This window comes from Osmerus eperlanus, chromosome 17 (genome assembly GCF_963692335.1).
Source record: "Osmerus eperlanus chromosome 17, fOsmEpe2.1, whole genome shotgun sequence".
Lineage (NCBI taxonomy): Eukaryota > Metazoa > Chordata > Actinopteri > Osmeriformes > Osmeridae > Osmerus > Osmerus eperlanus.
Genome location: NC_085034.1, coordinates 2327798 through 2342551, shown reverse-complemented (window position 1 = coordinate 2342551; position 14754 = coordinate 2327798). Strand labels below are relative to the sequence as shown.

General features: G+C 47.0%; 1 protein-coding gene across 7 annotated transcripts; it reads left to right on the top strand.

The window, feature by feature from the left end:
* The first annotated feature begins 504 nt into the window (after positions 1-504).
* On the top strand, positions 505-12850 carry LOC134037383 (proline-rich protein 5-like). 7 transcript variants are annotated; one of them, XM_062482628.1, is made up of 11 exons: positions 1049-1176; positions 1507-1898; positions 3107-3177; positions 5541-5657; positions 6478-6558; positions 8372-8420; positions 8633-8690; positions 9277-9368; positions 9588-9728; positions 11169-11307; positions 11672-12850. In XM_062482628.1, exons 2-11 carry the CDS (start codon positions 1857-1859, stop codon positions 12268-12270), a joined length of 1389 nt encoding a protein of 462 aa, XP_062338612.1. In that variant the 5' UTR covers positions 1049-1176; positions 1507-1856; the 3' UTR covers positions 12271-12850. The 7 variants fall into 7 exon arrangements, with proteins under 7 accessions (XP_062338610.1, XP_062338612.1, XP_062338613.1 ...); XM_062482626.1 differs by lacking the exons at positions 1049-1176; positions 1507-1898 and adding an exon at positions 505-742; XM_062482629.1 differs by lacking the exon at positions 1507-1898 and having other exon boundaries at positions 1111-1176.
* Positions 12851-14754: the final 1904 nt, after the last annotated feature.

Here is a 14754-nt window from a genome sequence, read left to right as displayed (position 1 = left end):
AAGATTCCTATATGTTTAATTTATGCACCTTCCTGCCAAAGTAAATTCCTTGTCTGTGCAAACTTTCATTGCGAATAAAATCCCTTTCTGAGATCTGAGCCTGCAGTCTCACTGTCACAGTCAGAGCTGTTGGAATTGCATGCTCCTCACAAGATTCACTACCCAACAAAGAATCTCTCAGACACTCAAGACTCTTTAAGATTGCTTTCTTTCTAGTCGGCAATGACAGAATTAGACTATCTCTCTCAGACACACACACACACACACAACCACACACACAGAACACACACACACACAGAAAACACACACAGAGAACACACACACATACTGCATGAACACTCTACCCTGTATCCCTTCATTTCTCTAAGCCTCAGAAGCCTTAGACAGTAACCAAATCTTCACGTCTAATTTCACCAATCCTCTGTCCCGTTTTTAGGATTAGGCGTGTTGACGTGGTGACAGTTTCCATAACGACACCGTAATCCAGACTAGAGAGTGTTACGAGACAAACTCTCTTCACGTTCCCGAGAGTTGAGGGAAGACTGGCCGGGGCCGGGGATAGACTGAACCATCACAGTCATGAATATGGATGAGAGGCAGACACAATTGGAGCTTATTCATGCATAAACAAGTTGGGTTTCCGAATTGCAGAACTGGTGCTGTCTTGTTTTATCTGCCTGTCTGTGGGTTTGTGTCGAGTGGATTTTCAGAAGGTGCCGGTAGAAATATGAAAAGTAAAATGGTGGGTTTGTATTTTAGTGTTGCAGCAGCCTTCAACAAAACATTTGTCATTCATTTAGGACATTGGTTACTCAACATGTGACAAAACACGTGTGTGTGTATGATTATAAGTGTGTGTGTGTTTGTGTCATGTACTTTTGTGTATCATTCCAGGTGATGTGGTCCATCTGTTTTATGGCCACAGGTTTTATTACCCCAGATACTGGGGTAATAAACATCTGGACTGAGACCTTAGTACGTTAGACTGTTGTCTCTGTGTCTTTGCCACATCCAGGAACACTCAGAATGAGGAAGACAAGGTTGTTGTTTGTCAGCACACAGCACTTCAGTAGCTTGTGCCTCTTTGCCATAGGGTGTCTGGTGACCAGTAGGAAGCCACCACTTGCCAGAGCCAGAGGCAAAGTCCAAGCAGAGCCTACTTGAAGATGTCATGCGGTTTGTAATACCTGAATAATCATCTTAAATTTTTTGGGGTTATCTTTAGATTAGCTGAGTGCTCAACGTGATTAAAAGTTGCTGATGACCAGAACAATCAAGGGCTGGCTAAGAGCATCTGTGTGAGGCCTTTCTGCAGCACTTAGTTTAATGTTAAGGCCGGGCAGTAAAGACATCATTAGGCAATACACTTTTGACAGATCATAATGAAATAAATTGCTGTAGAAATTATGGCGCCGCTTTTGCCTTGGAACCTTGGTGTCTGTTTGGCGCGAGTCCAGAACTTCCTGTGGCGCACCGTTGCTCACTTTGCTGCTTCTCTGTTCTCAGATGGGAGGACACAGTCGACGAAGTGAACACTTACTGTAGCCTACTCTCTCTCTTTCTCTTTCTCTTTATCTATATCTCCCTCCCTCTCTCTCTCTCTCTCTCTCTCTCTCTCTTTCTCACTCTCTCTTTCTTGAACGCACAAACAAATAATCTTGTACTCGACACGCAGAGTCTGGCTCACAACTGCACTTCAACCTCCAGACGGCTGTTCCACTCAAGCGATGAAAGGGTCCGTTTCACCGCTTGCGTTCCCTAACTTCAAGCGAGACTGACATTTCTGTAAATGTCGATGGTGTTTTGTCTGGACCGAACCGCCCTTGAAGACTGTTGATAGGCTACGTCTCGATGGCATGTATAATAACCTGCTACGAACGGAGTGGAGACTAAAAACGGTGGGTAGGAAATTGATGATTAAAGCATTAAACGTGGTCCACATTTTGGCAGTGCCGAGATAGACCTTTGTTATTATAATAAGTGTACAAGTTCATTTGAAACGTCTTGACAAACTTATACATTCTACAGCCCACTCTGTCATTCTAAACGATGTGTTTCAATCACTGCCGTTGGTCTAGCCTACCTTTGAGATATGGTATAGGGTAGTGGCAGGTTTTTAACAACTACTGTACCTACTATGGAGACCACGGTTAGTTCTGTGGTTAAACTAGCGTATAGTGGTCAGTTTGCAGATAAGGCTTCAAGACTTGTCATCGCCTGCTTCCCCCTTGCGCTACTAGATTTTATTCCCATAATGAGAGTGTGCTTTGGTGAATGTAGGCTAGTCTCTAACACTTGATCTATCTTTACATGTAGGCTACCACTAATTAGGAAAGCAGATTATTTACACTGCATGGTTGTAACTTTACGCTTCTGGGTGCGCGACACATTTCCATCAGCAGATGGCGCCAAAGTTCAATGACCGCTCGAGGCGACTGGTGGAGCGCGACCGTGGTTTGAGTGCTGGGATTAGTTTTGTCAGGGATGAGTTCCTACCTGGAATTGTGTGAGTGTGTGTGTGTGAGAGTGTGTTGTGTGTATGTTTGTGTCTTTTAGCGGCTGTTTACAGTAGTAGCTTGCTGAAGTGTGGGTGAACAAATGTTGGAACACCAGGGGGGGGGGGGGAGAGAGAGAGAGGGAGAGAGAGAGAGAGAGAGAGAGGGAGAGGGAGGGGGAGGGGGGGGGAGGGGGAGAGAGAGGATGACTTGATGAAAAAGGGAGAGATGAAGAGAAAGAGGGATCAGAAATGGGGATCTGCCAGGATCTGTTTATAATGTGCTGATGTGTATTTTATTCTGCTGGCTCCACCCTATGGTGTCACTTCAGGACTTCCTGTCAAAACGAGAGACTTCCTGGAGAAAAGGAAATAGGGGTGCAGGTCCACACAGGACCAAGGTTTCACTCTGTGAAATGAACTGGAGCTGGAGCTGGTAAAGACTGAACTGGCCCAGTCTTTACCTTTGCAGGCTAACTGAGGTGCCCTGCAGTTCATCCAGGTTCAAATCCAGTTAAATCACAGGGCCTCTGAGACTGTTGCCATGAAAGTGAGATTTTCTGAACTGTATCTGGTGTCAACCTGTTGTTCTGATAGGATATCTGTCGGTAGGTGAGGCTCAGTCAGCATCTAGGCTCCACCCCCTGCCCTGGCATGGAAGGAAATGATCATCCATTTAGAAGGTGAGATACAACCACACACACACAAACACACTGCCATTTACAAGCCCCTATGCACTAGTCGCTATGTACACAATTTTTCTGCATCGAGAACTCTGTTGTAACATTTCAGTGTGAGGAAAACAAAACATGACACAGATGTGGCGTTGATGAAAGGGTTTTGAGGGCACAAGGTGAAACAAACACAGCCTCTTACGACCACACCTGCGTTTACCGCTAACCCCAGGGACTGAGGTTCTGCAGTACACTTGAGATCAGTGAGGTCTTGAGATCAGTGAGCTAACGCAGTCGTCTCAGCAGTTTAAATAATTTATTAAGGCAGGCAGCGCACGACTGTGGAGCGAGTTTGGGGAGATGAAGGAAGTCGACATGACAAAGCTATATTTAGAGAGATAACCAGAGGAAGGTGAGTTTAATGAGAGGGAGCAATGATGCTCCAGAATGTTCTCCTTGACCCCTAGCTTCTGCAGTGTGTGTGTATGTGTGTGTGTGTGTGTGTGTGTGTATGTGTGTGTGTGTGTGTGTATGTGTGTGTGTGTGTGTGTGTGTGGGCTCCCACGTTTCAGATCACAAACATGCCAACAACAGTGACCTCATTCTGAAGCTCTTCTGAGGTATGTCATTGTGTCCCTGAAACTGGGCCAGTGGCCATGGTCACTACACCAGACCGTATCTCTGATAAACAGGGAAACCCAGGGCTTAGTACAACACAACTGACTGAACTGTTGCTGACCCACATCTCAGCCCAACCTCAACCCAGACCCCTACAGTGTAGCCCTGGATGTCTGTCTTGTCCCAGGGCCCCCAGTCTAGCCCTCTAGGCCTAGCACCCAGGCCGACCCAGCCTAGCCCTAGACACCTCATTTAGACACACAGGGGGAGAGAGAAAAGCTGTGTGCCACCTTTCAGTCGCTGCACCATGCCAGCTCCAGCTGAAGAGAGCCATTGTTTGGCAACTCTCTCACAGGGTCAAGGCTGGTGATGGCTGGCTGAGGGGGCGGGGGCGGGGGGGTGAAGTAGATGAGGGGGAGGGAGAGGGAAAGATAGAGAGCAGGGGAGGGAGGGAGAAAGAGAGGGGGGAGGAGGGGGGATGAGAGAGGGAAGCAGGGAGAGAGGGAGGGAGGGAGGGGGAAGAGAAAGGGAGGGAGAAGATGAACAGCAGAAAAGAGGGCACATGGGAGATGAGGCGTGCATGAGAAGAAACTAGGCAGGTGAGCGGCCGTATCTCCTCGTCTTCAATCCATCCGTTTATCCCTTCATCTGTGTTAACCTAACCCTGTCTGTCCATCGCTGTCCATACTGTGATCACATACCTCTTAAACTACTGAAGATTCACTGTTACTGGATCCTGGAGGGAAGTGCCATGTTGATCACATTCTTCCTTTCTCTACTACACACACACACACACACACACACACACACACACACACACACACACACACACACACACGCACGCACACACACACAAATGAATCTAGTTCAGTTCCTCTTACCCTGAAGGCTTTCAGACACACACAAGCACACACACACACACACACACAGTCCCTTGTCTGACAGACACGTTAGCGTAATGATGAGACAGGAAAGAGCCCTTGTAACCCTTCTCTTCCTCTTGTTCTTCGCTGAACAAACTCTCCAGATCATCTCCCACTATAAGATACACTAACGTGTATCTGAACGCTCCCAGAGGCTGTTTACTGCTGTTAATGTGTGCTGTTAATGTGTAGTGTGAGTCAGTTCAGCTGAATGTGATTTAGTGATTCTACCATCATCTCATTTTCTCCTCTGCCTGTATGTACCAAGCTTGTGTGTGTGGGGGTATGTGGGTACATTAGCTTTAGGGTGTCTTGTGTGTGGAGCAAAAGAAAGATTGAGAGAAAGAGAGAAAAAGAGAGAGAGAGAGGAAGTGTACTGAGGTCTAGCAGCAGGGACGAGTTGGTTTGTCAAGCAAGAAAGAACAATATCAGGTCACATGACTCCTCCCTGCCAATCAATAAGCAGGGGGAGAGAGAAGGAGAGAGAGAGGAAGGGAGAGAGAGGGAGAGAAAGTGAGGAGAAGACTAGCTTGCAGCCTGGATGCTTTTGTCTCCTTTTATTTCCCTGCATCTCTCCTCTTCTCTCTATTTAGTGCTAGGTACTTTTGTTCTCCCTCCCTCTCTCTCTCTCTCTCTCTCTCTCTCTCTCTCTCTCTCTCTCTCTCTCCCTCTCTCTCTCTCTCTCTCTCTCTCTCTCTCTCTCTCTCTCTCTCTCTCTCTCTCTCTCTCTCTCTCTCTCTCCCTTCCTCTGCGTGGGTCTGTCCTGGCAGTAGGAGACTGGCTCTCTGGCTGGTGTGTGTGTCGTGCTGTGACCATGAGGACCCTCCACAGGTTGAAGTTGATGAGTTCGACCAGTCTGAGTGACCTGGGGAAGAGTGAGAAGGCTGCAGCCTTGGAGGATCGGGCCACACAGCACAGGAGGCCTGGAGCCAACGCCACATGGAACAGGTACAGGCAGTGTGTGTGTGTGTGTGTGTGTGTGCGTGTGTGCGTGTGTGTGTGTGTGTGTGTGTGTGTGTGTGTGTATATGTGCGTGTGTGTGCGCGAGCGTGTGTGTGTGTGTGTGGAGGGGTGGGGGCTGCAGGAACAGTGTTCAGGTAGTGCTCAGGTTAGTGGGCTTGGCTCTGCTGGGTGGAGGGGATGGTACAATACCTAACCCTACCCCACCTAGATGGATTTGTAGGATCATTTGTGCATCGCGTCTGTGTACATGCATGTGTGAGTGTGTGTGTATCTGTACGTGTATACAGATACACACACACTTGCAACATTTGTGAATGATTTATAGAGTGTGTTTCTATGCGTGAGTGTTAGTTGTTTAGTTGGAATCTGAGTGTGTGTTGCTGGCGGTCCATTCCTCCAGGTGATTCCAAGGCTTGTTTGGCATTTCCTTGGAAATGTTATGCTGCATCGAGCATGCATGACAGAACACTGCTCTGCAGTCATCAGATCTTAGTAGGACAGGGAACTAGCTCTGGTAGTCTTAGTAGGACTGGAGACTTGCTCTCTCACTTCAGGGGTTGGGGATAGTACTGGTTAGGTTGGATAAACCACTTAGTCACTCCACAAGCGCTGTGGGTAAAAGCAGACAGGATGGGAGAACAGAGGGTGAATGGATGAAGTACTGGAGAGATGAATGAATGCACGGATGGATGCATTGATGGATGTTTGCATGTAAGAGAGATTATATCATCACATGCATCTCTCTCTTCCCGTGTGTGCTTGTGTGTGTGTGTGTGTGTGTGTGTGTGTGTGTGTGTGTGTGTAGCATCCACAATGCCGTGATATCCGTGTTCCAGAGGAAAGACCTGGGAGAGAATGAGCTTTACATCCTCAATGAGGGAGTCCGGTAAGAACCCCTAATCTATGACCTCTGACCTCTCAACTGACCGTGACCTTGAGTCCAGACTATGGAGCTCAGGCAGAGGACAGGCCCAACACCTCAAACTCTCTGGTTTTCCTTCTCCTCTCTCTTCTCCTCTCTCTTCCCTCTCTCTTCTCCTCTCTCTTCTCCTCTCTCTTCCCTCTCTCTTCCCTCTCTCTTCTCCTCTCTCTTCTCCTCTCTCTTCCCTCTCTCTTCTCCTCTCTCTTCCCTCTCTCTTCCCTCTCTCTTGCCTCTCTCTTCTCCTCTCTGTTCCCTCTCTTCCCCTAATCTGTGACCTCTGACCTCTCAACTGTCTGGAACACTCTCTCGGTCTCTTCACACTTTCTCATACTGGCACATCTCACCGGATAAGATTTGCATCTAACACAGCATGTTGTTTGGTTCATCCCCTGCCTTGGAGGGGATGCACGGCAAGATAGATCTGCCGAAGTTACTCTCCCCTATCTGCATGAATGTAATAGCTTCTATCTGGCTTTCTGTTTTATCTGCTCTAGGTCTACGGACCTCAAGGACACACTGAGTGTGGAAAGGTTATGGAGGCCAGTCTATAGTTAGTTAGTTTGTTTTAGTTTTTATACACATTTAGGGAAACTCACTGCTGTGGTGTAGATAGGCCCTATCTCTCTCTCTCGCTCTCTATCTTGGTTTATTTTTTTAACTTTCTCTCCTGCTGCAAAGCAATTATTTGTGCGTCAAAATTACATGTAAAGTCAATGCAAACACGCAAATAATTTGCTTTGCGGCAGAAAGGGAAAACGTCACTTTCTCTCCTGCTCTTTCTACTTCTAAGTTTCTCTTTCTGTCTCTTTGTGTCTCTTTATTAGTTTCTTTCTCTCAGTTTCGAGTTCAGATAACCATATCATCTGGTTCTCGTATCTCATTGAACAGGAAGTGGACGTTGTCTGGCTTCCTGTTTAAAGGTGTGATGTGTAACAGCAGGTTGGAGTGGAAAAATTAAAAATGAAACCCCTCTCTCTCTCTTCTACGTCTGTGCACACACACACGCGCACACACACGCGTACACACTCGCACACACCAACACATTGTGTGTATTTCTGGTCAACTTTGTTCTGTCCACTGCTATACAGTTTAGATGTGGACACTGCAGAAGTTTCATTTCCTCTCATCCAGCCACTGCAAACAGACTGATACAACACAACACATTGTACTAGAAGGAGAGGCAGGTGGAATATGTCTTTATCTCTTTCGCTCTCTCTCTTTCTTTATAAATCCCTCATTCTCTATGTCTCTCTGTCTCTATAAATATAAATGTCTCTCTTTCTCTGTAAATCTCTCATTCTCTATGTCTCTCTATCTTTCTGTATAACTATAAATATATCTCTCTTTCTATATAAACCTCTCATTTTCTATGTCTCTCTATCTTTCTCTATCCATTTAAATGTCTCTCTTTCTCTATATATAAATACCTCTTTTTCTATCTCTCTGTCTCTCTTTCTACATAAATATGTATCTTTCTCTCTATATAAACATATATATATGTTGTCTCTCTTTGTCTCTCTCTATATACTGTCTGTTTCTCTGTATATACTGTCTGTTTCTCTGTCTCTCTCTATATACTGTCTGTTTCTCTGTCTCTCTCTATATACTGTCTGTCTCTCTATATACTGTCTGTTTCTCTGTCTCTCTCTATATACTGTCTGTCTCTCTATATACTGTCTGTCTCTCTATATACTGTCTGTTTCTCTGTCTCTCTATATATACTGTCTGTTTCTCTGTCTCTCTATATACTGTCTGTTTCTCTGTCTCTCTGTCTCAGGCAGCTGTTGAAGACTGAGCTGGGATCGTTCTTCACTGAATACCTCCAGGTAGGACGGCCACCCATCTCTACCTCTGTTCACAGTAAAGCCTGCTTTAAGCTCTACGATTACTTGGTACACCCAACACAAGTGCACACTGTCAGGTGAAATGTGTAGATTACCTTGTGGTGTCATGTAACGTAGTGGTGATAGTCTAATAGTCTGTGATGTTCTGTAACGAGCCGTGATGAGTCATGGTTGTGTGTTTGTTGTTTCTGCAGAACCAGCTTCTCACGAAGGGGATGGTCATACTGAGAGATAAACTACGCTTCTATGAAGGTGGGTGTGATCAGATAGTGGCAGGAGAACTGATGTGGTCCAAACAGAGGGTTTACCTCCGCTTTGTGTGGTCTTAAAATCAATGTTTCTCATGTATTGTGAAGTGATGAGTGGGCTCCAACCACAGGGCAGACACACACACGCATCTAGGCTCAGGTGCTGTCGTCACGGCGACCAAACAGGAAGTGACACGCACGGTTTCCCAGCTTTATCTGGCTACAAGCCTGCGTGTGATGGTAAAGCTGCAGATGGCTGGTACCAGAGAACTATGACTGCGTCATTCTCTGCATGTGAAGTAGCTCAGGTCAAGGATGAATAATTAACAATGCAGAAATGAACCATTTTGACGCCAATGTCCCCTGACCATTCACAATATGCAATAATTTAGTCTTATCTGATTCCATGTCCATTGCTGCACACACACACACACACACACACATAGAGAACCATTAGTCTCTTACAATAGGTTAAACCAAACCTTGCAACAGTCAGTCTAGGATCACTGGTTATTCTGAAAGACCTTAATGTTAACATGTTGTTTAGGCTGAAGGTATTGGTTGGTTGTGGTGTCCCTGGGTGTGTGCAGGGCAGAAGCTGCTGGACTCCTTGGCTGAGACCTGGGACTTCTTCTTCTGTGACGTGCTGTCCATGCTGCAGGCTATCTTCTACCCTGTCCAGGTACAACCAGGACGATCCACTCCCTCTCTCCCCTGGTCTCTGCCCAGCTGCTTCCCTACACTATGCTGTACCACAGTTCAGCTCACACTGTGTTACAACCTTCTAGATAAGGCTGTGGTTTGTATCAACCCAAAATAAATGTTTCTTCTGTATGTGCGTGTGTGTGTGTGTGTGTGTGTGTGTGTGTGTATGTGTGTGTGTGTGTGTGTGTGTGTCCAGGGGAAGGAACCCTCAGTGAGGCAGCTGGCTCTTCTTCACTTCAGGAACATCATCACTCTGAACCTCAAGTTGGAGGACTCTCTGTCCCGACCTCGTGCCCGCACCCCCCCCTCCATCATCCAGATGCTCCTCATACTGCAGGTACACACACACACACACTCACATACACACTCTCTCTTTCTCTTGACCACACGACAGGAAGTGAAGAATAGTGAGCATGCGGTGCTGCTCTGAGGAGAGGGACCTCACAGGAAACGCTATGCCCCGTGTGAAGTCAAAATCTAATGTTCTTCCCATGACCGCAGATGACTTGTGTGTGCGTATGTGTGTGTGTGTGTGTACTAGAGTATGTGTGTGTTTGGAGTCAGATTTACAGGACTGTATGTGTAAGCCCAGGGTTCTGTTTTGTTTAACGGCACATCTCAAACAGTGAGGCTGGGGCCAGTGAGGCTGGGGTGAGTGAGGCTGGGGCCAGTGAGGCTGGGGTGAGTGAGGCTGGGGCCATTGAGGCCAGTGAGGCTGGGGTGAGTGAGGCTGGGGCCAGTGAGGCTGGGGCCAGTGAGGCTGGGGTGAGTGAGGCTGGGGTCAGTGAGGCCAGTGAGGCTGTGGATTGGTGTAGTGGCGGGGGGAGTGGAGGTAGAGGCTGGACTGTAACAGAGAGAGATTGAGAGGGGCCTCTAGCTGACATCCTTTCTGTGACTCAGTGACCCAGTTCTGCTGAAGAAGAGATGCTGGTGATGAACTGGGGCAGCAGGACGCAAGACCAGAACCGTCAGAGAGAGAGAGAGAGAGAGATTGGTGTATTGCGGTGTGTCTGTGTGCGTGAGAGAGACAGATAGTGTATTACACAGTGCAAAGAAGCCAGATATTAAACCGTAACAACACACTGCTCATGCCAGGCTATGCTAGCATGAGCATTAATCTTGTTAGCTTCGCTAGCAGGATTCTGTATTTCATCAGATTTACATTTACATTTAGTCATTTAGCAGACGCTCTTATCCAGAGCGAGTTACAGTAAGTACAGGGACATTCCCCACTCAGGCAAGAAGGGTGAAGTGCCTTGCCCAAGGACACAGTCATTTTGCACGGCCGGGAATCGAACCAACAACCTTCTGATTACTAGCCGGACTCCCTAACCGCTCAGCCATCTGACCCCCCAGATGTGTGGTCATGTGGTCGTTTTCATGTATATGAGTCAAAGCAAAGCAATGTGATCACGGAGACACACAGCGATGTGACTGACTTCTCCACCACACACAGATTAAACCAATTTCCAACATCTGATACTATCCCAGCGTTTCTGCCATCTGCTGGACAGATGGCAGAAACTCCCTTAAAAAACAAAAATAAACGTTAAGTGTTGCCATGTGGTTAATGTGTCTGTGTGTGTGTGTCCGTGTGTGTGTGATGGATGTGTGATGTGTGTATGTGTGTGTGATGCATGTGTGTCTGTATGTCCGTGTGTGTGATGAATGTGTGATGCGTGTGTGTGTGATGCATGTGTGTGTGTATGTCCGTGTGTGTGATGAATGTGTGATGCGTGTGTGTGTGATGCATGTGTGTGTGTGTGTGTGTCCGCAGGGGGTCCATGAGTCTAAAGGGGTGAGTGAGGACTACCTTCGTCTGGAGGGTCTTCTACAGAAGGTGGTGTCTCCGTACCTGGGCACCCAGGGCTTGTTCTCCCCCGACGGCTCCAACAGCCACTGCTCCTGTGTGCTGGGTCAGTACCACCACAGTCCCAGAGCCACACCCTGGAAAGATCTGCTGAACCTGGGACACTAGTCACAGTGGAGGGAGAAATAGATTACGTTTTTTGAGGTCACTGTGTAAAGAAAGTGTAAATCACTCATTTAACTCTGTCCCCTTCCCTCCAATATCCATTCCACATCCCCCCATTCCCCATCACTCCACCCCTCCATCCCTCCACCCTCCACCCCTCCATCCCTCCACCCTCCACCCCTCCATCCCTCCACCCTCCACCCCTCCATCCCTCCACCCTCCACCCCTCCATCCCTCCACCCTCCATCCCTCCACCCTTCCATCCCTCCACCCCATCATCCCTCCATCCGTCCACCCCTCCCCAGAGAAGCGTCTTCAGAAGCGTTGGCCGAGGCCTGGCGACCCCCCCACCAAGAACCCGGTGGTCCGGTCCCAGAGCTACAACATCCCCATGCTGACGCCCGTGGTGGAGTACGACCCCGAGGCCTCCTCCACTGGCAGCATGGGCATCCGCCGCCACTCTGTCTGCGAGATGACTTCCTGTCAGGAGGAGCAGAGCTCCATGTCCGACACCACCAGCTCCTCCCAGGTCTCCACGGCGTCCCTGGCCCAGCCGGGAAGCCCCTCCCTGGGGCAGGATCCAAGCCTGACAGGGGGGATCCTGGAGGGACCCCAGCTTCAAATCCAGCTCCAGCCCCGATCACATTCCCCCTCAATCTTCCCCACGCACTCCCCAGGAGGGCTACTGCAAGCTGGGGAGCTGCTGGTGTCTCTGACCAGCCCTCCCACCCTTCTCCAGGACACCTCCTTGGAGGCCAGCAGCTCGTCCAGCCCAGAGACTGTGGTGGACCAGCTGCTGGAGTCCATGGACTCAGACCCAGATGGAATCTTCATAGACTTCCCATCTACCTGTTCTGGGTCTTCCTCTTACAGCAGGGAAAGTGGCCAGCAGAGTGTAGTATAAGGAAACAAGGGCATACAGACACATGTGCACTGTAGAGATATGGATGCTTTATACACACACACACGCACACTATACACACACTTTTCTTAAGTTGGTTTTTCAAAGAATCTACCCTTCTGGGGTATTGTGATTATTTTTGTTAACTACACTTTGTAGTGTTTAGGGAACTTCTGTTTCTAGTTGATCTCTACCTCTCTGTTGGCTTTTGGATGCTCCTGAGTGACCTAAAGATGCTATTTTGCTGAATTCATACTGAATACCAGTGTATTCACATACAGTACTGTTTTTTCTCAACTAATCTCTTACCTTTTTGATGGATAGTCCCCTTTGTCAATGTATGGGACTGTTTCAATGTAGCTGCATAGTTGGATGATATCCATATCAAAGATGTTAACTGTGTGCATTCAGTTATGAAGAATGTGTAAACATGACCCCTGTAAGCAATCTATGAAGGCAGACTTTTTAGTAAATCGGTTTATTTTCTAAAGGGATGATATTATGTTGATCTTGCACCTCTCACTTTCTATAAATCTATTTCTATACAGATGGTCGAAAATGTGTTTTAATTAAATTGTAGTCGAACATCCTTTAGTCCGTTCAATTTGTTTTCATTATTCTTCCGGAATGCCGTAAATAGTTCAATTCAGAGCCATATAATTTCTCTCCGGTTCAATTGATAAAGATAAATCTAATAATGCCAAACCCTCCGCCAATAAGAAATGTATGCAGCAATGCAGCAAATGTATTTACTGAGCAAGAAATTGATTTTTGCTATATATTTTTTTATTATCTTGTCACGAAGTTGTGTCCAGCAGAGGACGCGCACACCAAAGTATTTACATGCATAAAGAGCGACTATTTTGACTGCTTCGAAAATGACTGCTAAATGACTAAATGTATGTAGACAGCTGGGCGTGACATTGAGAACATCCACGTCGTGGTAGGCCATAGTGATATTATTGCTACCGGATGCTCTAATTGCTCTATTGCGGTGTGCGCAGTAACTTGCCACAGAAAGTGAAAGAAAAGATTAGCATTTTAGACGTTTGCAGACGGGCCGGACAGATATGTGTCCTGCGCTCTTCTTCATCGTGGTCTGTTTATTCGTACCCTGCCCAAGCGAAGGTATGTAAATACAATTCACTCTATTTAAATTTCCCTCAGTGGTGTTTTCCCAACCTGTTTCTTGGATATTGGGCGTATGTGAAGCCCTCTGTGAAATTGCTTGCTTTTTTAATTTGATGTAGTAGCCAGGAGTTAATGTTAGAGAGTGCGTATACGCACTCTATCAGATCAATTATCATCTCTGTACGCCTGCGTCTAGTCCATTCATTGTATATAGCGGGACAAGTTATCCCTTACTTCTTAGCGTGAGAAATGGTTGAAATGCATGTCAAATACAAGATGTGGCGTGAGAAATGCCTGAAATGCGTAAGACTCACGGCAAATTCCCTGAATATTACTGACCACCGTAGAGGTCTTACTACAGCGCGAGAGAGAAGTCCTGTTGTGTGTTCCTCACAAGTAGACTACCTTAGACCAATATGGCCAACAAAGTGGGTTTTCTTTTACACCCGACGTGAATTCATACATAAAAGAGAAACGTGTAGATTACAGTATGATCACAGACAGGTGATATTGTGATCTGATCGTTTCTTTCCGCATTGGTGTTAGGCGGTGAAGACTTCTGCAAACAGCCACCGAAGAAGAATCATACCAAGCCTTTGCCGACAGACTGCTTGGCTGACGGAAAGGAACTTTGCAGGGTGAACGGTACTCTTCGATACGACTGTGAAGAGGGCTACGTGAGGAAAGCGGGAACATCTGGACTCATCAAATGCAAACTAGTTGACCAGAAGTTGGTATGGGAAGAAGCCAAGTCCAGCATCCAGTGCATATGTAAAGGCACTAGATATGCCATCTGTCCAGCAGGTGAGACAAAAATAATTACAGAACTATTTCTTTGAAATAAGGTGGGAAAAAAAGATAAACATTCGACATCGAACTAAAAGCAGACTAAAAGCAAAAACTATTGCTTAGCATTTGACAAACACAGGCTGAGTTAACCGTCTTGAACTGGTGAGGCGGATGGGAGGCAGATGGGCTGAGCGGTGAGGGAGTCGGGCTAGTAATCTGAAGGTTGCCAGTTAGATTTCCGGCCGTGTCAATTGACGTGTCCTTGGGCAAGGCACTTCACCCTACTTGCCTCGGGGAGAATGTCCCTGTACTTACTGTAAGTCGCTCTGGATAAGAGCGTCTGCTAAATGACTAAATGTAAATGTAACTACACATCTCTTTCCAAGGTCAACAGCTCACTTGGTGATCTTTACATGGCTCAGGGATGTGCACATTTACGGGCTATTTTCTTGGCTATAATCTTTTCTTTTGGCCACAGAGTATTTAGTAAACCTAATTTCCTGTCACATAGTATCTCAACAGCAGCTGGTTTTAAAAGATCTCTGATATTAAGGATAAGAGGGTTAT

Excerpts from the sequence above, each read along its gene's own strand:
- LOC134037383 (XM_062482625.1), top strand. The coding sequence starts at position 5,251 with ATGCTTTTGTCTCCTTTTATTTCCCTGCATCTCTCCTCTTCTCTCTAT. Across the intron at positions 8,691-9,276 it reads TAAACTACGCTTCTATGAAG|GGCAGAAGCTGCTGGACTCC; the intron begins GTGGGTGTGATC and ends GGGTGTGTGCAG. Across the intron at positions 9,369-9,587 it reads CTATCTTCTACCCTGTCCAG|GGGAAGGAACCCTCAGTGAG; the intron begins GTACAACCAGGA and ends GTGTGTGTCCAG.